The following is a 23,163-nucleotide window of genomic DNA, read 5'->3' as shown; positions in this document are numbered from 1 at the left end:
GGCGAAATATGAAATATGTAGAGGCCGCGGGGCTCGGGCTGAGCAGCGCAGCCCAAGGCCATGAATGTTTGATGCCGCGGCTGCGGGAGCATCTCCGGCTGTGCGGGGACCGCGCCAGGGCACAGAACCCACCCCGTTATCAGCATCGTTATCATTGTTGTCATTGTGCCCCGGGCAGGGAGGGGTTCAGCGGGGTTTGAGGCTGGGGTTTTGGATGGGAGATCTCAGAAACCCCAAATAAGTGGGGTTTGAGCAGTATTTTCTCTGCCTTTGGAGAGTTTGGAGGTGCAGATTAAATTCCTGCTTTCAGCATGGTGAAGTGTCAGAATTGCAGAGAGACACTTCAACAAGAGCAGAGCAATAAAAGATTGCTGCTCAATGTGTCTGTATTTATAGAGGGCAAAGTCCTCTCCTGCCATCAGTGCCACCCCTGAGGAGCCCAAAGCCCAGGGAAACGTGGGGCTGGTGCTGTTTGGAGCCTTTGTGGGGCTGGAACTCTCCGGGCTTGTGTTTTATGGAAACATTGCAGGGGTGACTGACTTCTCTATAAAATCATTTGTCCCGTGCCCTGTGTTTTCCAGCTTCCTTTAATCCATTAACAGGTAAAGGGGAATATTTGGCAGCGTTTGATTCTACTCTAAACAAGGTTCCCACAAGGAGAGAGGTGTTTCCATAACAGAAATGCTTGTTGAGAAACCCACGGCTGAGCAGTCGCGTGCCCTGTGCCTGCTGAGGGCTGAAATGCAGGGAAATGTCTGTGTACAGAACTGGCCTTTCAGGGAGAATGTAAACAGGGGTTATTTCTGTAGTATTTTGCAATTAGCACGGCTGAAAAATTTCTTCCCTGTTGCTGAGCCAAAAATAGAGCACAAAATCTAAAATAGAACAAAAAAACCTGTAGGGTAAGATTAGAATCCAGCACTTGCCATCTGTGAACTCTGCTCCATTGAGCTGGTCTCAAAGCTTCCACTGGATCCTTTTTTTCCCCTGAAATGGAAATGAACTCTTTTGTGCTCCCTGCAGCGGGAGGCAGCAGTGGGGTCTGTGCTCAGTGACTTTCCGGGCTGTGTCCCCTTTGTGCTGCTCTGGGGCAGTTCAGCGCAGTGTTCTCCACGTTTTTGGGATTGGTGGGAGCCACACAGACTCTGTGTCCATAACACACAAACCACGATGGGCACGGACTTGGAATAATTCTCTTTTTCCTTCCACGTGTTTAAAGCACCCAATGAGTCAATTCCTGGAGAAGACAGAGGATGAAAGGGATATTAAAACCCCAGCCTTGTTCCTCAGCTGGTAGCCAGCCATGGACAGCAAAGTGACTCTGCCATTTCCTCCTGCAGGGTGAATTCCCACCTGGAATTCCCTGGTCTTCAGGGGTACAGGCAGAGACACCTCAGGGCCTGGATCTTGTGCCAGGAAATCCAACTTTGCTCTCTTGCCTGAGCCTGGGCTGGGACTGGGTCTGTAGGGAAGGGGCTTGGGGAGAGCTTGGAAGGAATTTGGAGGGATCTTGGAGAGATCTCAGAAGAACCTTGGCAGGATCTCAGAAGGATCTTAGAAGGATCTTGGAAGGATCCTGGCAGGATCCTGGCAGGTGCTGGCAGGAGCTGGTGCCAGGCATGGAGCCCCCAGGCTCTGCAGGGCTCAGCTGCCATTCCCAGCTCAGGGTCCCTCTGCAATCCTGGGGGATCCTGGCCCAGCTTTGGGCTCCTGGAGGTGGCAGAGCCCCCCTGGAATGTGCCTGGGGCTGACACTCAGCTCTGCCCTGCATTAGAACAATCAGCACCTGGGGTTTGATGGGGCTGAGCGCTGACACTTGCCTGGCTGGTGCTGCTTTTCCACATCTAATCCAGGCCTGATGTGACAGCCCACGGTGCCCAGGCCCTGCTCTTGCCAGCAGCCCTTCCTTTCATTAACCTTCCTGCACCACTGATCACATGTTTGCTGGCCAAGCCTGGGGCTGGAGCTTTGCCCTGGAATTAAGCTGCTTTACTGTGCTCAGCACTCAGGGAGCTCCACATCCTGTGAAAGCTGCTCTGAAGCTGTTTCTGGGCTGCAGGGCTGGGCTTTAATGCTCCCGGGGCTGATCCCAAGTGACAACTGCTGCAGGACTCTCTCTGCCTGGGGACAGCATTCCTGCCCCTCCAGCCCTAATTAAGGAGCCCCTGGAATGCCCAGGGCAAGGTTGGGCTGTTTGTGTGCCCCCCTCGAGCAGGGCCAGCTCCATTTCCTTTAGTGGGGATTTAATGAAAATTTCAGTGGCTTCTGCCCCTGTTTCTCCTTGGGAGGGTCTGTGCAGGCTGTTGGAGCAGGGGCTGCAGTGGGGCAGAATCCCCAGGGTGTCACTGCATTCCCAAGGCAGGCTGGGGAGAGCAGCCAGCAATGGGGACTCTCTGGGTGCCACTCCCATTTGTAGGGAATCTTGCACAGAAACAGGGAGAGGCGTGGAAAGAAGAGCCTGGTGTTTGACAGAAGGGCTAATCACCTGGAAATCTGAGTGTGGGCTGTGTTTTGAGGGGGTCAAGAGGAAAGTCAGACTTGAAATGAAATATGAAATTAAATGTGCCCAGGAGCAGCAGGCAGGCTCTGCTTTCGTGCTCGGGGTGGTTAAGGGAGATGTTGTGATTTAAAACAAGTGTGGTTTAGTCACTTTTAGCCAAAAAGGGGCTTTTTTCCTATTTTTCTTTCAGACAAGCCGGAGCGCAGTGCCCGCGCTGCCGCGGCCGGGCAGAGGAGCTGCGGGCTCTGCTCGGGTGGTTTTCCAGCAGCGCTGCTCCATCGCACGGCCAGGAGATGTCCCCAGCTGCCCGGGATTGCTGCGGGAGCCTCGGCCGGGCTGGGCTGGGCTCGGAGCCCTTCGGTGCCAGCGGGACCCGGAGCCCCTGTGTCCCCGGTGTCCCCCCAGTGACGCCCCAGTGCCCCCCTGTCCCCCCTGGGCAGGGCAGTGCTCGGCCCTCCCTGGGCTGCAGCTGGGCTTTGGGAAAGGGGCTGCCAGGACCCTGAGAGACGCCCAGGGCAGCACAGGGCACAAGGGCCAAATCTGGGCAGAGGAAGAAGCAGAAAAGATGAGTGAAGAAGAGAAGGGAATGAAAAAATTCCAGGTCCTGGATACAGTGGTCAGTTCCCCTGATTCACAGGAGCTGTCACAATGGGCAGAGGAGCCCCTGGAGCTGTCACAAAGGGTGCAGGTGCCCCTGAAGCTGTCACAGTGCCCAGAGTAGCACTGGAGCTCTCACAATGGTTGCAGGAGCCCCAGTGGCTCTCTCTGGGACTGAGTAGCCACAGGGCTTGTCCTGGTGCCCTGGAGCAGCCCCAGGGCCCGAGCAGTGCACAGCAGCCCCCGGGCTGCCCCGAGGCCGGGCCAGAAGCAGGACCTGCAGCAGGACCAGGACGTGCAGTGGCCACAGCCATGGCCCACGAGGACCTGAGCTATTACCGGGGGCAGTACAAGGACAGGCTCCTGTCCCTGCTCAGGTCAGGGCTCCTCCAGCCTCCCGCCGTGTCTCCATGGCTCCTTCCCTGCCTTGCCAAGCTCCATCCCTTCCCTGCTCCCATCCCTTCCCTGCCTTGCCAAGCTCCATCCCTTCCCTGCTCCCATCCCTTCCCTGCTCCCATCCCTCACCTGCTCCTGTCCCCGCCCCATCACCCCCTGCCTTGCCCCGGCTGTTCTGGGGGTCCCTGCAGGGGAGGGCTGGGGGTCCCGAGGTGGGGCTGGAGGTTCTGAGGTGGGGCTGGGGGTCCCGAGGTGGGGCTGGGGTCCTGCCTGCCCCCAGGACACAGCCCAGCTCCGGAGCAGCCTGCCAGGACGCCGTGTGAGCTGGGGACATGCGTGGCAGGGAGCTGCAGGCGGCCGAGGAGGACTCCACCAACTCCTTCATCTGCGTGCTGAAGAAGATGAAGGAGGTGCGGCAGATGGAGAGGGTTGTGGAGGAGACAGAGGAGGTGAGGAGGCTGGGGCGTGCCTGGGGGGCTTTGCAGGGTGGCAGGACAGGCGGGGGGTGGCTCTGGCTGTGGCAGCAGTGTCACCCCAGCTCTGGTGCTGCCAGGCCTTCGCGGAGAGGATGGAGACCCTCGCTGAGCAGTGGAGGGACCTGCACGCCAGGAGAGCCCAGCTGAAAGCCCACGTGGTGACATCTGGGGCCACTGTGAAGGTACAACTGGCACACCTGGCACCCCTGGCACTCCTGGCACACCTGGCACACCTGATACACCTGATACACCTGGCACACCTGGCATACCTCATGCTCCTGGCACATCTCATACACCTGGAACATGTAGCACACCTGATACACCTGACACACCTGGAATACGTGGAATATGTAGCACACCTGGCACACCTGATACTACTGGCACAGCTGGCACAGCTGGCACAGCTGGCACACTGCCCCTGCTCACTGACTCCTCTCCCCTGGGAGGAGCCTTGGCTCAGCACTCCCCGCCAACGCCAAGGCTCCCCTGAGCTGTGGGGATCAGGGATTTGTGCCCTGGTGGGAGAGGGATTGTCTGGAAGGCACAGCCCGGTCCAGGTGCTGCCCCGGGCCAAAGGGACAGTGCCAGGGGGTGGCCCAGGGACAGGGAGGAGAGTGGCCCAGGGACAGTGCCAGGGGGTGGCCCAGGGACAGGGAGGAGAGTGGCCCAGGGACAGTGCCAGGGGGTGGCACAGGGACAGGGAGGGGAGTGCTCCCCAGTGCTGGGCTCTCCTCCCTGGAGGCTCTCCTGAGTGACCCAGCTCCTCCATCCCGTGCCTCCCTCCCCCTCTGGCTGTGGGTGCTGCTCCCCAGGAGAATGAAAGGCTGAGAACCCAGGCTCTGAAGAAAGCCAAACAAGAGAAAGCGGAGAATTCGAAAAAGGAGAGTGAGCTCCTGAGGGCAAGGAGGGAACTGGATGACCTGAGAAAAAAGCACCAGAAACTCTCCAAAAAACTGCTGAAGTACTCTCGGTTCAAGAGGTACCTGGAGGATGTGGTAGAGAATTCACAGGTGAGCTTGGATGTGGCTCAGGGTTTGAGCCAGAGGGAGGAGGCAAGGCCAGGGAAATCAACCCCTGTCCAAACCCAGAGACTCCAGGTGGGCTGGGAGGGGCTCCCGGGAAACCAAGGTGGGCCACAGGGAGCAGGGTCAGGAGAGGAGAAGCAGGACAGGTGAAGGCAGGGCAGGGTGTCCCTGACCCCAGGGATGGCGGGACAGGATGTCACTGATCCTAAGCAGGTCTGGGCAGGGTGTCACTGACCCCGGGCAGGGAGTCCCTGACCCCAGGACCTGTGCTGCAGTTCCGTGACATCGATGACATCATCAGCTACTACAAGGCCCTGCTGAGGACCCGCAAGGACCTGCTGCAGTCCCAGTGGTGGCACCGGCAGCTGATGGAGCAGGGCAAGGCCCTGCAGCAGCAGCTCAGGGCAGAGAAGGAGGCTGAGATGCTCCAGTGCAGGAACGACCTGGTACAGCTCAAGGAATCCTTTGACCAGGCTCAGAGTGACATCCAGCAGTGGGTAAGGAGCTGAGGGGTGCCCAGGGGGGGCTGGGGGGGCAGGGCTGGCTCCTCCTGCAGCCAGGGGCTCGTGGCAGGGCCAGCAGTAGTTTGGGGTGGGAGGAGGTGCCCCGTCCCATCCCATGGATCCCATCCCATGGATTGCATCCCATCCACATCCATTCCATCCTATCCCCATCCCATCCCATCCCCATCCATCCCATCCCATCCCATCCCCATCCATCCCATCCCATCCCATCCCATCCCATGGATCCCATCCCATCCCATCCCAGGGCTGCAGGAGGAGCATGACAGCCCGGGTGGGGGCAGGTTTGTCACGAAGGGAGGTGACAGTGGCAGTGCTGAAGGGCTGGCAGGGAGGGCGTGCCAGGGTGGGCAGTGCAGGGTGGGCAGCACAGCCAGGCTGGCTCCTGGCTCTGCTCTGCTCCCAGCACACTGGGCTGCACCAGCCCCAGCCCACCAGGTCCTTCCCAGCCTGGATGAGGCTGAATTTGGGGTCCCCAGCGGGGTCCTGGGGCTGAGGCCGCCCTGCTGGGACGTGTCTCGTGTCCCCAGGAGGAGCGCTGGGCCAAGGTGCAGGACAGGCAAGCCAGGAAGGCCGTGGAGCTGAGGTCCCTCACCATGGCCATCCACGGCCTGTTCCACACCGCCAGCACCCGGCTGCAGCCGCAGGGCAGGGTGGCAGCTGGGGACAGCCACCGGCAGCTGGACATGGTAACGTGGGACAGACCCAGGGACAGCCCCAGCACAGCCCCAGCACAGCCCAGCCCCAGCACAGCCCAGCACAGCCCCAGCACAGCACAGCCCCAGCACAGCCCAGCACAGCCCCAGCACAGCCCAGCACAGCCCCAGCACAGCACAGCCCCAGCACAGCACAGCCCCAGCACAGCCCCAGCACAGCCCAGCACAGCTCCATCCTGGCCAGGACACGCAGCATAAATGGCTCCCCAGGGCGAGGGGAGCCCCCAGGCCCAGCACAGCCCAGCACAGCCCTAGCACAGCCCCAGCACAGCCCAGCACAGCCCCAGCACAGCCCAGCACAGCACAGCCCAGCACAGCCCAGCACAGCACGGCACAGCCCCAGCACAGCCCAGCACAGCCCAGCACAGCCCCAGCACAGCCCAGCACAGCCCAGCACAGCCCCAGCACAGCCCAGCACAGCACAGCCCAGCACAGCCCCAGCACAGCCCCAGCACAGCACAGCACAGCACAGCACAGCCCAGCACAGCCCAGCACAGCTCCATCCTGGCCAGGACATGCACCATAAATGGCTCTCTCAGGGCGAGGGGAGCCCGCAGGCCCAGCACAGTCCCCTCCTTCCCTGGGGACCCTGGCAGGAATGGTGGGGACTGCAGGCAAACCTGTCCCTCTGAGCAGGGGAGTGGGGACCAGGCATGGATAGGGGTGCAGGGGTGCAGAGATACTGGGGTGCAGGGATATGGGGGTGCAGGGATGTGGGGATGCAGGTATAGGGGATACAGGAATGCAGGGATGTGGGGATACAGGGCTATGGGGATGCTGGGGTGCAAGGGTTCATGGGTGCAGGGATGTGGGGATGAGGGATATGGGGGTGCAGGTACAGGGGATGCAGGAATGCAGGGATATGGGGATAGAGTGTTTTGGGGATGCAGGGACAGGGGATGCAGGAATGCAGGGATGTGGGGATATGGGGATGTGGGGATACAGGGTTCAGGGGTGCAGGGGTTCAGGGATGCAAGGATTTGAAGGTGCATGGGTTCAGGGGTGCAGGGATGCAGGTCCAGCCATGGCCAGGGTTTGGTTCCATTCCCCCACAGAGGCACACTCTGGTGCTTTCCTGTCCTGTCACTTAGCTCTGTGACACCTGCCCTGCAGGAGGGACAGGCTCCCTTCTGCCTCCTGCCCCCACTGCTGCCTGACCCTGCCCCTGTCCCTGTCCCTCTCCCACCCCAGATCCGGCAGTTCATCCACGACCTCCAGGACTTTACGGAGGACATGAAGGAGCGTGGCCGAGCTCTGTGAGAGCCTGCCCTGCCAGCGAGGCAGCAGCAGGGCGGGCAGGGACAGGAGAGGACGAGAGAACCTGCAGAAATTGCAGACTAAAGAAATAGCAAATATTTAAAGCATCTCTTCATTTCCTGCTGATCTTCCCTGCTTTTCTGTGAGCCCAGATACTCAGCAGCAGAAGAGAGAAAAGCAGGAGGGAGTGAGCCCTGCGTGGCTCTCAGGGTCCCAGAGGCCTCACAGACACTGGCAGTGCCACCAGGAGCTGCTCCTGCTCTGGAAAATCAGCTCCTGACTCATCCCGGAGCACAGAGCATGCAGGGCCTTTGTGTCTGTCCATCTCATCTCAGCTGTGACATTTCCAGAGGGACAGGGCCATCCACACCCCCCCGAGAGGTGACTCAGCTGTCCCCAGCCACGGCCACCCTGTCACCCACGGGGGTGCCACCCTCTGGGTGGTGGCAGGAGCTCATGGGACAGGAGCAGCTCTGCCCTGTGACGGATGGATGGGGACAGGGCTGTCCCTGCCCTGTGAGGGATGGATGGGGACAGGGCTGTCCCCTCCTGTGAGGGATGGATGGATGGATGGATGGATGGATGGATGGATGGATGGATGGATGGATGGGGACAGGGCTGTCCCCAGGGGCTGGTGAGGACACTGAGGGATCAAAAGTGAAGTGTGAGTCAGAGCCAGCAATGGGAGGGTTGGGCTCTTGCTGCAGCAGCAGGAGCTGCTCTGGGCATTCCAGGAGCTCCCAAGTGCAGCCCAGCTGTTCAGGGTCAGGTTCTGCTCCTCTCTGCCCACCCTGCTGGGCACACACCCCTTGCCCACCCTGCTGGGCACACACTTTTTGCCCACCCTGCTGTGCCCCAGCTGAGCCATCTCCTGAGGTGGTGCCAGGAGGGAAAACACCCACAGAGCTTCCAGCAGACATTTATTGGTTGGGGTTGAGGTGGATGCACGTGAAGCTGTGTCCCTCCATGGGCTGGGCTCCTCTTCCAGCCCTCCCAGCAGTTCTGTGTGCCCAGGGAGCAGCCTCAGGGCCATGGGGGGACACACAGACACAGCCTGCCCATCCTCAGGGGACACACAGACACAGCCTGCCCATCCTCAGGGGACACACAGACACAGCCTGCCCATCCTCAGGGGACATACAGACACAGCCTGCCCATCCTCAGGGGACACACAGACAGACCTGCCCATCCTCCAGCACTGCCTCCATCCCAGGCTGCCTCCAGAGGGGCAGGTTTGGAACCCAGGGCTCTCCTGGCCTCTGGCTGCCCTCAGCCCAACCAAACTCTCTGGCTGGGTCACTCACTGTCCCAATGAGGCCTGGGAGGGCAGGACAGACTGGAGCCTTTGGTGTGTGTGGAACAAAGCAAATCCCTGTGGGCCAAGCACAGCAGCCGTGGAGAGTCTCTGGAGCAGCCCAGGATGGGATTGGCTCAAGGCTGGGATCAGCCCCAGGACAGGATCAGCTCCAGGGCAGGATCAGCTCCAGGATGGGATCAGCTCCAGGGCAGGATCAGCTCCAAGACAGGATCAGCTCCAGGATGGGATCAGCTCCAGGCTGGGATCAGCTCCAGGCTGGGATCAGCCCCAGGGCAGGATCAGCTCCAGGACAGGATCAGCTCCAAGACAGGATCAGCTCCAGGGCAGGATCAGCTCCAGGCTGGGATCAGCTCCAGGACGGGATCAGCTCCAGGATGGGATCAGCCCCAGGACAGGATCAGCTCCAGGACAGGATCAGCTCCAGGACAGGATCAGCTCCAAGGAAGCCCCTCCTGCCCGTCCCGTGTCCCCAGGACGTGCCCCTACCACGGCCGTGTCCTGTGCCAGGCGCTGGCAGTGCCCTACATGATGGAGCAGGTGAAGCCACAGCACCCCCTGAGCAGGGCCAGCCCCGTCTTGGTCACGTAGGGAGCCGAGGTTTGCTGTCCCCTTGATGTCATCTTCTTCTCTGGGACAGGAGCTGCAGGAACAGGAACCCAGCTGTGTCTGGGGACAGGGACAGGGACAGCAGGGGCTGCTGCTGGGCACAGGGACAGCCCAGGGCCACTGCTCTGCCTGGGGTCAGGGACAGGGACAGTCCAGGGCTGCTGCTTGGCACAGGGACAGAGACAGGGCTCAGCCCAGGGCCAGTGCTGTGCCTGGGGACAGGGACAGGGACAGGGCACAGCAGGGGCTGCTGCTCACAGCTGCTCTGAGGCTGCTGCTGACCCCGAGGCAGGAGCTCCTGCACCTCCATGGCCCTTCCCTGGGGCTCTGGGTGTCCCCTGGGGCTCTGGGTGTCCCCAGGGCTGGGAGTGCCTCCCATCACCCTGGGGAGGTGGCAGAGCACAGGGAAGGGGTGGCTGTCATCAGAGGAGTGGTGTCCATCTGCACCCACCCGAGGTGGAGCCGGTGTTCCAGGGGAGATGAGGGCTGGCAGCTCCAAGAGATCCCCCCAGCCCCGTTCTCGGGGGCCATGGGGGAAATGCCAGGAGGGAAATCAGTCCCCACCATCTGCTCCAGTTCCAGGCGCTCCCACACTGGGACCTCAATCAGCAGCACCCCCGTGCCCCTTGCCCACCCTCCCCCAGGTGAGGGAAACCTTGGGGGCAGAGTGCCTGGGAAGGGGACAGACCCCAGGGAGGGTCAGTGCAGGCAATGAACACATCAGCACTCACTCGCTCTCTGGAGGCAGCTTTTGGAGAGCTTGCTGTGCAGGAACTCGGCCATTTCCTTGTCCTCTTCCCTTTCCCTGTGTGCGGCAAAGAACTCGGTTACTGCTGGGAAAGGAGCAGCAGGGCCCCAGGAGCCCTGGGAAGGCAGGACCCAGCTCAGGGGATGGATTGCAGAGTCCCCAGCACGAGCAGCAGGTGACAGCAGCTACCTGAGCCTCTCAAACTCCACGTCATCCACCAGGAAATCCCGCGTCTCCACCAGCTTGTGGATCTGCTGCACCAGCTCCTCTTCCCTCTGCTTCTCCTCGTTGGATTTCTGGTTCTCTGCAGCACGGGGAGCACACTCACAGCCACGGGGAGCACATTTCACATCCCATGGGGAGCACATTTCACTCCCCACAGGGGCCATCCCACCCTCCAAGGCCAGTCCTGCTCTGCTCAGCTCCAAGCATGGGGGCAAAGCCAACCCAAGGGAGCAGCTGGATCCAGGCTTGGGCTGCTCAACGAGAGGAATCTCGTCCCAGCTGCCCTGGCTGGATGTGGCAGCTCTCCTGGGGCTCTCCTGGGGCTCTCCCTGGGCTCTCCTGAGCTCTCCCACCGCCTGAATCAGTGCAGAGTCACCTGGGCGCTGTCTCTGAGCATCCCACACTGCCGGCTGGGACAGGGCCACCCCCAGGGCATCAGGCCCAAGCACCGCTGTTTGGGGTTCATTAACACCGCTATTTGGGTTCATTAACACCGGTTTTGGGGTTCATTAACACCGCTATTTGGGGTCACTAACACCGGTTTTGGGGTTCATTAACACCGCTATTTGGGTTCATTAACACCGGCTATTCGGGGTTCAATAATATCGGCTCCTTGGTGTCATTAACACCAGTATTTGGCGTTCATTAACACCGGTATTCAGGGTTCACTAACACCGGTATTTGGAGTTTATTATACCGGCAATTTGGTGTTCATTAACACCGGTATTTGGAGTTCATTACACCGGCAATTTGGGGTTCATTAACACCAGTATTTGGAGTTCACTAACACCGGTGTTCGGGGTTCATTAACACCGGCTATTCGCTGTTAATTAACAAACTGCAGTCTGAGGCAGAACCTGTCAGGGTTAAGGTCCCCCCAGACAGAAGCTGCCCCTTCCCGCTGCTGGCAGAGCCCATCACGGTGACATCTGAGTCACTAAAGACGCAGTGGCCCTGGCTGGGCTCTGAGCAGCACTGACGTGTTCCTGTCTTTATTCAAAGTTCAGCTGCCGGGGCTGTCTCACCAGAACAGGCGTGTGCAGGCTTTTTCCAGCACACACTGCTCTGAGTCAACTCATAAAGACAACAAAAAGCAGAATTTCTGCTCTCAGCTGAGTCTGGGAGCACTGAAAAGACAAGAAACGAAAGCCCAAAGGAGATGAAGGAAAGCCAGGCTCATTTCTCCAGCTGCAAAAAAACCCCAATTTATCTCTGCTCTGAGCCGTGGTTTAGGGAAAGGCTTGGTTTAGGGAAACGCTTGGTTTATGGACTGGAAGGAGTTGGGATTAAAGCCCCCATGAGATGTGGAGCAAGAAGCTCCTGTTTTCCTGGCAGGATGCTCCCCTCCCCTCTGAGCCCCCACCCACACACCAAGCCAGGTTTACTGGGGGGAGCAGCACCTGAATCTTGAGCAGCACCTGAATCTCGAGCAGCACCTGGACTCTGCCTGTGTGCACTCTGTGGCTGCCAGGCCCAGCCAGCACCGTGGCACTGTGGCACCTGGCAGGGCCAGCCCGGCCTCTGGGGTGGGCTGGGCACGGCACAGAGGAGGTGCTGGGGACACAGCTGGGCACAGCTGGGCCCTGCCTGAGCCCAGCACCCCTGTAACACCTGCCCTGGGACGAGGAGTGCAAAACCCTGGGGAGAGCAGCATCCTCAGGGATCCCAGCATTGTCAGGGATCCCATAACCCCAGGGATCCCAGCACCCTGGGGATCCCATCACACTGGGGATTTCAGCACCCTCGGGAGAGCAGCACCCTCAGGAATCCCAGCACTGTCAGGGATCCCAGCACTGTCAGGGATCCCATCACCCCAGTGATTGCAGTACCCCAGGGATCCCAGCACCCTCGGGGAGCACCCCCAGAGCCTCACCTGGCAGGTCCAGCAGTTTCTGGAGCTCTGTTTTCAGCCGGCTGATCTCCTGGCAGAGCTGGATGTCGTCCATCCTGCAGGGACACGAACGGGACCTCTGAGGGGGAAAGCTGGGACAGGAGAGGCTCAAACCCCCAGAGCAGCACCCAGGCAGTGCCTGTGGTGGGATCCCAGATTTCCCTGCCTTCCTGTGGGAAATGCAGCCCACTTCACCCCAGATTTTTGTTGGGGCTCTTGTTGTTGGCAGACAGAAAGTTAAATATGCTAATGATAACAAAGCCTTATCCAAACCTGGCCCATCCACCAGGCAAGGGCTGCTGTGTTTCTCCTGGTCCCAGAAAATAATCCCCAAAGAGCAAATTCAAAAAGAATTGGAAGCTGCTGCCATAAAAAAAAAGATCTTTTCTTATCCCACCTTCCTGCAGAATTAAATAAAGGTAGAAACATGAAATGTAACAGAGGGGGTGTGCAGAGCACCAGGGGGCCACAGGGACAGCAGAGATTGCTGGGGACACACTGATTGAAATGAAAATTACACTCAGATGAGAGCTGGATGATTGTTGCATTAAAATGGAAATTAATTCTGTAGACACTGATAGGGAGAATAAAAGATAATAAATTCTGGTTTCAATTAAAATCAGGAGGGGTTGCAGGGACAAGCAGCCAGGAGGCTCCTCTGGGGCTGGGATTGGTTCCACCCCTGCTGGTGACACCTGTGGCAGCATCACCAGAGCCAGGTGTCCCAGGGAGTCTCAGAGAGCCTCAGGGACCAGGGGAGCTGCAGCTCCCACAGAATCCCAGCCGTTTCCTTCTGCCCTGGGAAGGAGAAGCGTTTGGTGCCCCGTTGTTCCCAGAGCAGGGACACCCAGGAGTGCTGGCATGGCTCATCTGATTGCCCACAAGAGCAGACTCTGGTTATTACGGGGGTCCCTGCCCTGTTCAGCTGCTCACCCTGCTAGTTCTCCATCTCCCTGAGCCCTGCAGTCCATCCACCCACCCTGAGCATCACCTTCTGTCCCGCTGGGGACCAGAAAGGGCCTTGGAGCCCCTGCGTCCCACCCCTCTGAGGCTGTGCTGCAGAGCCCAGCTCTGGGCTCCCCCTCTCCAGCAGCAGCGCCCCAGGAACTCCTCAGCCTTCCCTGGCTCATCCTGGGCCCTGCAGAGCTGAGCCTGAGCTCCCACAGCTCCCCCAGGGCTCCCACAGATCTCCCACAGCTCCCACAGAGTTCCCACACATCTCCCACAGCTCCCACAGCTCCCACAGAGTTCCCACAGCTCCCACAGCTCCCGCAGAGCTCCCACAGCTCCCACACATCTCCCACATCTCCCACAGCTCCCCCAGGTCCCAGCCAGGCACTCCTGGCCTGTCCCAGCCCCACGGGGTCGCTGTGGCAGCCAAGCCCACCAGGAGGTTTCTGCAGCAGATTTCCCTTTGCTTTCCAAGGGAGAAACCAAACGAAGGTTAAGGAAACACCGGAGCTGGAGCTCTGGCAGCACCTGAGAGCATCAGGTGCTGCTGCCATGGAAAGCCTTTGGGAGCTGCACTTTTGGTGTTTCCACAACTCCTTTTCAAACTCGAAAAGGGGGAGCTGGGGAAGTTCAGGGGCAGCTGTGCCCCAAAGAGGCTCCAAATCTGAGCCTGAAAGCAGCTCAAAGCTTCCACTGCCCAGATTGACCTGACACTTATGTAGCGCCGGGGGACAGACACACAGCACTGATGGACAGATGCAGCACAGAGGGACAGACACTCACATGTAGTGCAGATGGACAGACACACAGCACACAGATGGACAGACACTCACAGGTAGCACACAGGACAGACACACAGCACAGAGGGACAGATACACAGCACACAGAGGGACAGACACAGCACACAGAGGGACAGACACACAGCACAGAGGGACAGACACTCACATGTAGCGCAGCTCCGACTCCCGGCGCACCAGGATCTCCCGGATCCGCTCGATCCTGAAGAGCTCCCCCTCTATGTCATCCATGGTGGTGGTGGAGTCGGCCATGGACACGATCTCGTCCTCTGGACAAGGAGCAGGGAACAGGAGCGCCTGAGGCAGCAGGAGAGCAGCGAGGCCCTGGGGCAGCCTCGGGAACAGCAGCAGCAGCAGCAGCGCTTCCCTGCTCCCGGCCCGTGCCAGACTCTGTGCTGGGACGCAGCCCCACATTCCCTGAGCAGCAGCAGCCCAAGGGAGCTGCAACCTGCTGGATGGGAGGGCAGGAATGTCCCTTTCCTTTTGCAGAGGCACAGAAACCTCCAGCACGTCCACCGCAGAGAATTGAGCCTGCCCTGCACCGTCCTGCTGACCAGGAGCAAACCGGGGCACACAAAGCTCAGAGCTGAGAGCCACGGGGTGAATTCCTGCTGCTGCTCCCCTCATCACAGGCTGGCTGAACACCCCCATCCCTCCCAGCCACTGGGGTGAGCCCCCATCCAGCTCCCCACCCTCTGCAGGGCTGAGCTCACATCCAGCCCCCACCTGGGGAAACTGAGGCAGGGAAGGGGGGGTCACCGGCTCAGGGTGAGGCAGGAGCTTCACAGCAAGACGTGGGATAAAGGGGCTGTGATTTGTGTTTGAGAGGATGCACAGGGTGAAAGCCCATCCACCTCTGGCCGTGGCTCTGACCAGCAGCTCTGCCTCCCCCGCTGTGACTCACACACAAATCCCACTCACTGCTCCTGCCTGGCCCATGGATTCCTCTGGATGCTGTGGGGATCCCACAGGGACTCCCAGCCGGGTTTGGGGAGCAGCTGAGGATTTGGGAATAGCTGAGGATCTGGGAACAGCTGAAGATTTGGGAATTGCTGAGGATTTGGGAACAGCTGAGGATTTGGGAATTGCTGAGGATTTGCTGCAAGCCAGCTCCCAGCCTGGGCTGGCTCAGACACGACTCTGAGCCTGTCACCTGAGCCTGTCACCAGTGCCAGCAGCAGCACCTTTGTCACATCCCAGCCAGCCCCACATTCCCGGGGGTGCTGGGGACAGGGGCAGAGCCAGGCTGGGGGACAACATTCCAAACAACATTCCAAAAACTCCTGCAGGGCTGGGTCTGCTTCCTCTGACCCTTACAGGACACAGCTCCCCTCTGAGGCTCTGCCTTCCTGCAGCCCTGGGACTTTCCCTGTGCAGGAAGAGGGGAAAGCACAGAAATCCAGCTGCTCCAGGAGGAGGGGAAAGCACAGAAATCCAGCTGCTCCAGGAAGAGGGGAAAGAACAGAAATAAAGCTGTTCCCAGGAAGAGGGGAAAGCACAGAAGGTGCAGCTGCTCCAGGAGCAGGATTGCCCAGCAGGGATGCTGGGAGATGCCAGGCTGTGTGGTCTGGGCATCCCAACCCTGAGGGTTACAGGGCACGAAGAATCAAACTCCAAGGCACAGGAGCAAACTCTCTGCACTCTCTGTCCTCTCCCCATCACAAAACACTGCTCAGGAAATCATTCCCAGAGTGGGACACATTTCCAAAACTTCCAGCAGGGAAGGTTTCTTGTGGAAATCCGATGGTTTGGATCCATGTGTGTGGTTTGGGGAAGACTTTTCTGCTGTTTCTGGCTTGGAAACCCATGAGGGTTCTTGGAGGTTGTGTCCCTGCCCCCAGGCAGGAAGGGCAGGGTGAGGCTGATGCCAGGGCGTGACTCTTCCCTTGGTCCCTGTTGGGGCTCAGGGTGAGGCTGGATGAGCCCCCAGCAGCTCCTGTTGGGGTTCAGGGCAGGGTGCGGCTGGATGAGCAGCTCCCGTTGGGGCACAGGGTGAGGCTGGCTGAGCCCCCAGCAGCTCCTGCCCAGCTCTGCTCTCCCTTTTCTCCCCTCCTGACGGTTGCCAAGGGACCGGCCTGTGCCTGCTACAGCATCACCGTGCGGTTGCTAAGGGACCAGAGTGCGGTTGCTAGGGGACCGGGATGCTGAGGTCCTTCATCCCGAGCACTCTGGGGCTCTGCTACCCCACAGCCCCTCTGGCCTGGGATGTTTTGCTGCAGCTGCACCCAGCTGAGCAGCTGGGGACGGCCCCAGGGACGCGCTGCAGATGCTGCCAGATGTGCAGGGACCAGCACAGCTGGAGGGGCAGGTGGCACAGCTGGCACCAAAAACCGTGCTGCTGTGTCCCCTCTGTGTCAATAAACACAGAGATACACAAACCCGGGGTTCCTGCAGCCTCTGTGCCCAGGGACATGCCAAGGACACCCCAGGGACAGCCCAACCTGCCCGGGGGCACACTGGGGATACACTGGGGACACCTCAGCTTGCCTGGGGCACGGGGCGGGGCTCGGGACAGGGACGGTCCCTCCTGGCCTGGGAATGACCCGGGACGTTCTGATCCCTGCTGGAACGATCACTGCGCTGAGGTTCCCAGCAGGAATTTCCCGGCGGCAGCGCCAGGGCTGGAGCAGCTCCAGAATCCCAGAATGGCATCGGCACAGCCATGCCAGCTGCGAGAGGGGAATCCTCGGCAGGAGAGGCAAAGGGAGGAGGCGGTTGGGATGGGACAGGAGGAGGTGACAGGGATGGGAGGGGAGGAGGTGACAGGGCTGGGACGGGAGGAGGTGACAGGGATGGGACAGGAGGAGGTGACAGGGATGGGACAGGACGAGGTGACAATGGTGGGATGGGAGAAGGAGGCAGGGCTGAACTGCTTTCCCCCACCTGCAGCAGGAGGCTGGGGTGTAATTCCAGCCCCTGGGCAGAGCCCACAAGGGCAGGAAAGCTCCTGGCTGGGCTCTGGGTTGGTTCTGGCACCACCGGGCGTGGCTGGCACCGCCCTGCCCTCCCACGCTGCTCCCAAGTCGCCTTTCTGCTGGGCACTGAGCAGGTCAGAGTGTGCTGTGACAGGGGCACAGTGGGAAGGTCACAGCACAGCCCAGCCAAGGCTGCAGGGCTCAGCTGGAGTGGGCCAGCCCTTGGCTGAGCCTTCAGGAGCTGTGGTCAGTCCTGGCACTCTGCAGCCCCCAGGAATTCCAAGGAACTGCTCCCCAAGCAGGCGGTGCTGGACAAGGAGCTCTGACAGGACCTTTGTGTGCCTGGAGCTGCCGAATTCAGGGCAGAAGCAGAGGGAGGGCAGTGCCAGGAGAGAACTGCTGGAAAATTAACCCACAAACCCTGGGATGGAGCACGTGGAGAAGGGGACACCCATGGCAGGTCACTAAAGCTGGGATCAAGCCCATAATCCAAATATCCCTTTGGGGACAGACAGGATGGCCCCAAGTGTGGCCACACTGCCCAGGGGTCCCTGTGCTCCCACAGCTCTCCCAGAGCAGCACAGCCACACACAGGAAACCTTATACAAACCCTACACACAGAAACCCCAGAGCCTGAGCCAAAGGGATCCTACCTGGCACCACTTCAGGCTGGCAAAGCAAGGACAGAAATTTGGAGATGCTCTGATCATCCCAGCCATCCCAGGGAGGGGCCTAAGCTAACGAGGAGTGTAACAGCCAGAGACTTCCATTGCAGATGGTTCGGGGACAGCATTTGGGCAGGCAGCAGCCAGCTGGGATGAGTCACAGCAGCCAACAGTGCACGGTGAGCTTTGGGCAATTCTCTTCAGGATTAGAGCTGGGAAATCGATTGTCAGCCCCTGTGGAGGGTCAGAGCCCTTCATGGGGGCACCATCCCGAGAAGCCTCAGCTCAGCCTTGTGTTCCCTCTGCCCCAGCCAGCAGCAGGGACAGGGCACACTCAGCCTGTCCCAGCCAGGTCCTGCTTCTGCCAGCAGGGACAGGGCACACTCAGCCTGCCCCAGCCAGCAGCAGGGACAGGGCACACTCAGCCTGACTCCAGCAGGACGAGAGGCTCCAAGGGCTCAGTGCAGCACAGGCTCAGTCTGAGCTGTCCTGGTGGGGAGCAGGCAGCAGAGCAGCACCCAAATAGCAGACAGGGATTGCTGTTCTTACCTGTCCCAAGGTTCTCACCCACCCCAAGGTCCCCAGGAGCTGGGAGCTCACGGAACTGCTCTGAATCAGCAGAATCACAGCCACCATAGCCCTGCTCACAGGCACCCGTGGGGAGTGTCCTGCCCATACCCAGCACCCTGAGTCCAGTCCCTGGCCCACCGCGATGTCACCCAGCTGCTGGAGCAGAGGACGGGCGGCTGAACCCCTCAGAGCCCCACGGGAGGTGTAGGGGAGGACACACACTGCCAGGAAAGGCACAAAGGGAAAGGACCCAAGCTTCCCACAGCTCCCTCAGGAGCTGAGCAGCTTCACGGGCACCTCACAGCCCCCAGGCAGTACCAGCAGGATGCTGGAGCTGGTGATCCCTCCGGCCCTGCCCCTCCAGCTGTCTGTCCGAGCCCGCTGGGTGCAGGGGGCTGAGGGGGAGCAGACAGGGGCAGGGAAGGGGAGGGCTCGGAGGGGCGGCGGAGCAGAGGGATCGCAGGCGCCTCCCTCGGCCCAGCCCAGCGCTGCGACCCTTCCTCCAGCCCAAGGTCGAGGGCTCTGCCCAAGGCGATTCCCCCCCTTGGCGTCCCCGCTCTTCTCACCTCGGTCCTGCTGCAGGGACCGGTCTGAGAGGGGCAAAGGCGGTGAAGGACAGGGCGAGCCCCCCTGTGCCCGCTCACAGCCGTGCCCAGGGCCGCGCAAGCAGCGAGATGTGACAGAGTTGCCCCGGTGTGTCCCTGCAGACACCCCCTGCACCCACCCTTCCTCCCCTCCAGCCCCCCTTCCTCCCGTTCTTACTGTCCCCCAGGCACTCCATCCATCCATCCATCCATCCATCCATCCATCCATCCATCCATCCATCCATCCACCCACCCACCCATCCATCCATCATCCATCCATCCCCGCTCCCGATGGCCGCTCGGGGACCCGGGCCGGGCTCCGTTTGCTGGAAGCCGCCGGTTCCCCGCCAGCTACCGGGGCTCGGCTGCCCGGATTGTCCCGGACCCGGGCCGGGGGAAGTTGGGCTCGGGCGGTGCCGGTGCCGGTGCCGGTGCCGCGGCGCTCACCTGGCCCCGCGCCGGCCGGCGGCCAGCGGGTGGATTCCATGGATCCGTAGCGGGGAGAAGCGCGGCTGCCCTCCATCCGCAGCCAGCGCGCCGCCGGGCCGGGGGCTCCCGCTGCTTGCACCGCTCCCTCCGCGCTGCTCCCGCCGCTCCGCTCCGCCCGGGCGGGGGCTCTCACCGATCCCACTGCACCGACCCACGGCTCCGCTCCGCCGGGCCGGGGGCTCCCGCTGCTCCCTCCGCGCTGCTCTCTCGGCTCCCGCCGCTCTCAGCCCTCCTCTCTCTCTGCTCTGCTCTCTCCGCTCCGCCGGGGCGGGGGCTCCCGCCGCTCCCGCCACTCCCTCCGCTCCGAGCCCCCCGCCTGCAGCCCCCGGCCCCCGCAGCTTCACCCGGGTCTCGTCCCGGCCCCTTTCAGCCCCAAAAGCGCAGCATCCGCACCGACCGAGCGGGGCCCGGGCACTGAGGGCGCCCAGGCTCCGTGGGGCACGGGGGTGGGACACGGAGTGCCGGGGGTGAGGCTCAGCACCCAACAACCCCCTACAACCCGCTGAGCCAGGGCAGCCGTGGTTCCTGGTAGAAGCAACTTTTGGCCATGGAAAAACCCAAGAGCGAGAGTTTGAGCCAAGCCCCAAGGGCTGGAGTGCAGCAGGAACCTCAGCAGGACCTGGGGCTCCCTCCTGTCTCGGCCAGGACAGCAATGCCCGGGGGCACTGCCCTAGGCTGGGCACAGCAAACGGCCAGGGGGGCTGGGTGTGGGGGCAAACCCTGCTCTGACAGGGGTTTGTACCCCTAGAGCACCTGGCTGAGGAGTCACGGCCCTGCAGGGACACATCTCAACACCCCTTCCCCCAAAACACAGCGAGGGACACACCTCGGCATCCCTCCCCAAAACACACCGAGGGGACACACTGCAACACCTCCTCCCCAAAACACTGAGGGGACACACCTCAGCATCCCTCCCCAAAACACACCGAGGGGACACACCTCAGCATCCCTCCCCAAAACACACCGAGGGGACACACCTCAACACCCCCTCCCCAAAACACAGCGAGGGACACACTGCAACACCTCCTCCCCAAAACACTGAGGGGACACACCTCAGCATCCCTCCCCAAAACACACCGAGAGGACACACCTCAGCATCCCTCCCCAAAACACAGCGAGGGGACACACAGAGTCCTCTGCTGGGACAGCTCTCGGCCAGGATGTGCCTGAGAGTGACACTGATGTCCCCATGCACAGCTCCAAGGGCTCAGGCACACCCCAGCTCGGTGAGGGGCTCAGGGACACTTTGGGAAGTGCCCCTGGCTGGAGAACAGAGACACGGTGACACTGGGGGGGTCTGGGGGATCCAACCCCACCCAGAAGCAGCCCGTGGGCTCTGCTCACAACAGCCTCAGCTCCAGCCAGTGCAACACAAACCTGAGCAAAATCCTGGAATTCCCACCTCCAACAGCCAAAGAGGAGCTCCCGGCTCTTGATCCAGCCGAAGGATTTGAAGCAAACACATGCCAGAGATGGTGCTTCATTCTTTGAGGATAACTATGGAATATAAACACAACAAGGCAAAAATTAAGAGTCTCTGTCTAAAAGCGGGGGGAAAGGATATGGGAGCTGTTGCTCTGGGATGGAAATGCAGCAGCAGCACCTCTGGAAATGCAGGAGCACTCTCCCAGGAGCAACACAAAGCCAGGGGGCAGTGGAGGTGGGCTGGGAGCTGGAAGGGCGACCCTTGTCAAACGAGGAGCTCCAGCATTCCAGGGAATCGCTCAGGAATGCCCTGGGGCTGTAAGGAACTGCTGGTTCCCAGCCCAGGGACAGGACAGGGCTGCCCGGGCTGGTTTGGGCGTGCAGGGGCTGCTTTGGGGGTTCGGGGATGCAGGAGCTGCTTTGGGTGTTGGTGTTGGGGTGTGCGGGGGCTGGTTCGGGTGTGCAGGGGCTGCTTTGGGGATTTGGCTGTACAGGGAAGGAGAGCCATGAAGCTGCTGCCTCTCAGCCGATGAAAGGATCAGCGCCCCCAGCCCTGGAGCCAGCAGGGCTGCAGTGACTCACCTTGTTTTGGTCGCTCGGAAGCGCAGAGAAAATGAACCTGTAAATATTTTAATCAATTCTTCAGGCAAGCACTCTCCAGGATGACTTTCACTGCGAGCAGCCCGATCTGCTGGGGGCTGAACCGGAGTTTAATGCATTTTATACACTCAATTTATCGGGAGTGAATCAGGCAGCCCAGAGCCACCCAGAGCCAGGATACAATTCACCACTGGAGCTGCTGGATTGGATGGAATCCTCGGGGCAGAGGGGAGTGCAAATGAGGCACAGGAGCAGCTGGGCTTCCTCCCCAACCCAGGTCCTGGAACTCTGAGGCTGAGGAGTTTCAATGGGACCTTCCCTGCTCCTCCTCAGAGAGATGTGCTTGTGCTGTGGACGGGAGGATTTAAGGGAATGCCCAAAGCTGAACGTCAGTGTGATAATCTTGCACAATGAGGTGTTTTTTTAAAGATCATCAATCCATTAAACACATTCGGTGCAGATTCAGGGGAGTCACCCCTCTGCACAGCTCCAGGATGGACAGGCACGGCAAGGTTTCTCCCCGTGAATCTGGAATCCAGCAGCCGCTGCTGTGCTGAGAATGATGAGAAGGGCACGGTTCACCCAGGTAATCGGCTTCTAACGAGGGCAGCTGAAGCAGCAGCTGCATTTCAAAGCGTTCCAGCTCTTTCTGTGCCGCTCACAAAGGCTCGGGATGCTCTGCGTGCAGGGATGAGCCTGACTGCAGGCAGATCCCCCATTAACACGCTTTGTTCCTCAGTTATTACACGACAATAAGACCGGGAGAAATTCTTGACATCAAAATTGCTCCGCTCGTGTTTGAATTCCCGGGAGATGATAGCATCTTAATAAAAAGTTCCAGCTATTCTCGGCACGGGGACAGCTCTATCTATGGAGCCACTCCAGCGCAGCATTGTGCAGGCACCCAGGATCGCTGCCAGGAGAGCGGGAGCTAATTACCCTGAAAACATCTGATTCACACATAATGCGGGATCGATGCCTACAGAGGGAGGAATTATCGCCCGGAGCCCTTTCCTTGTCTCCAGCGCTTCCTGCCGAGCCCACAGCGCGGCACGGTGACACACTGCCAGGCCATTTGCATATGCCACAATAAATGTGCATCTCCATAAATATTCTGCTTTCTGCAGCTGCCTGGCTCGGGGCTTGTGAGCCACTCATGCAGATGTTACTGAAATCCATCCCTGTGCACAGGAATGATGCGATTTCCTGACCGAGGAATACCTGATAACTGATAGCAGCCTTTGCTGTGCCTTAAGGGATTCCAAGGCTCATTTAAGAGGTTCATTTAAACCCCATTTAAGATCTTCTGATGACAGCAGACCGCCGATTTTCCATTGAGAAGCAGAACTTACCTCCTGGAGAGGGGCTGGAATCTGTGCCTTGGAGGTGAAGGCAGGGCAGGTGAGGAGACTTCAGCCAGGAATGGGTTAAAAGAGGAAGGCTGGGAACCAGTGACTTCGAGCTGGGAACAAACAACCCGGGATAACTCAGTGTGAAGGAGATCCTCTGGCATGGAGCGAGCGCTGCTCTCTGTGTGCACCTGTGCCCAGGTGTTGCTTTGTTAGTGAGGGTTAATAAGGGACATAATTTCCCCTTCTCTTTCTGCGGTTGTGCTGTCCCTGCCTGGCTGTTTCAGCAGCCGCAGGAGCCCTGCTCAGGATGCGGCTGAGCCAGGGCAGGTGTCCCATCCCAACCCCGGAAATCCCAGCCCGGGAGCCCAGGCCCCTTCCTGCCACCTGGAACGCCGGGCACGCCTTAAATCAGCACCGGGAAGTGCCCAGGAGGGCCGGGCCAGGCGCGGGCTCTGAGCACACTGGAGGGCTCTCCCAGCAGATTCCCAGCAGGACACACGGAAATCACAAAGCACGACACGAGGGCGGTCTGTGGAAAA

The 23,163-nt window shown here is 60.3% G+C and overlaps 3 protein-coding genes across 5 annotated transcripts in view; 1 reads left to right on the top strand and 2 right to left on the bottom strand.

The window, feature by feature from the left end:
• The window catches only part of PIK3R6 (phosphoinositide-3-kinase regulatory subunit 6), a 258,611-nt gene that overhangs the window by 218,163 nt on the left and 17,285 nt on the right, over positions 1 to 23,163 (bottom strand). The window lies entirely within an intron of this gene.
• Positions 3,826 to 7,491, top strand: CCDC42 (coiled-coil domain containing 42). Its single transcript, XM_054278558.1, has 6 exons — positions 3,826 to 3,942; positions 4,047 to 4,151; positions 4,782 to 4,979; positions 5,270 to 5,491; positions 6,046 to 6,204; positions 7,423 to 7,491. Exons 1-6 carry the CDS (start codon positions 3,826 to 3,828, stop codon positions 7,489 to 7,491), a joined length of 870 nt encoding a protein of 289 aa, XP_054134533.1.
• Positions 8,600 to 20,661, bottom strand: LOC128938635 (bMERB domain-containing protein 1-like). 3 transcript variants are annotated; one of them, XM_054278958.1, is made up of 6 exons: positions 20,625 to 20,661; positions 14,173 to 14,293; positions 12,259 to 12,332; positions 10,350 to 10,464; positions 10,144 to 10,217; positions 8,600 to 9,446 (listed from the first exon to the last, which is right to left on the bottom strand). In XM_054278958.1, the coding sequence occupies exons 2-6, from the start codon at positions 14,274 to 14,276 to the stop codon at positions 9,328 to 9,330; spliced, it is 486 nt and encodes a 161-aa protein (XP_054134933.1). In that variant the 5' UTR covers positions 14,277 to 14,293; positions 20,625 to 20,661; the 3' UTR covers positions 8,600 to 9,327. The 3 variants fall into 3 exon arrangements, with proteins under 3 accessions (XP_054134933.1, XP_054134934.1, XP_054134932.1); XM_054278959.1 differs by lacking the exon at positions 20,625 to 20,661 and adding an exon at positions 19,381 to 19,406; XM_054278957.1 differs by lacking the exon at positions 20,625 to 20,661 and adding an exon at positions 19,206 to 19,347.

The sequence above is a fragment of the Melozone crissalis genome, unplaced genomic scaffold (assembly GCF_028551555.1).
Source record: "Melozone crissalis strain CALT ecotype California unplaced genomic scaffold, PUWL_Pcris_2 ptg000026l_1, whole genome shotgun sequence".
Taxonomy (NCBI): domain Eukaryota; kingdom Metazoa; phylum Chordata; class Aves; order Passeriformes; family Passerellidae; genus Melozone; species Melozone crissalis.
This window is presented reverse-complemented; position numbering and strand designations above follow the sequence as displayed.

What these genes read in the sequence shown, in the direction of transcription:
- CCDC42 (XM_054278558.1), top strand. Translation starts at nt 3,826, where the DNA reads ATGCGTGGCAGGGAGCTGCAGGCGGCCGAGGAGGACTCCACCAACTCC. An exon ending in ATGTGGTAGAGAATTCACAG is followed by an intron (nt 4,980 to 5,269) that starts GTGAGCTTGGAT and finishes CCTGTGCTGCAG; the next exon opens with TTCCGTGACATCGATGACAT. An exon ending in GCCACCGGCAGCTGGACATG is followed by an intron (nt 6,205 to 7,422) that starts GTAACGTGGGAC and finishes CTCCCACCCCAG; the next exon opens with ATCCGGCAGTTCATCCACGA.
- LOC128938635 (XM_054278957.1), bottom strand. Translation starts at nt 19,281, where the DNA reads ATGGAGGGCAGCCGCGCTTCTCCCCGCTACGGATCCATGGAATCCACC. An exon ending in GAGTCGGAGCTGCGCTACAT is followed by an intron (nt 12,333 to 14,172) that starts GTGAGTGTCTGT and finishes GTGTCCCTGCAG; the next exon opens with GATGGACGACATCCAGCTCT. An exon ending in GTGGAGTTTGAGAGGCTCAG is followed by an intron (nt 10,218 to 10,349) that starts GTAGCTGCTGTC and finishes TGCCGCACACAG; the next exon opens with GGAAAGGGAAGAGGACAAGG.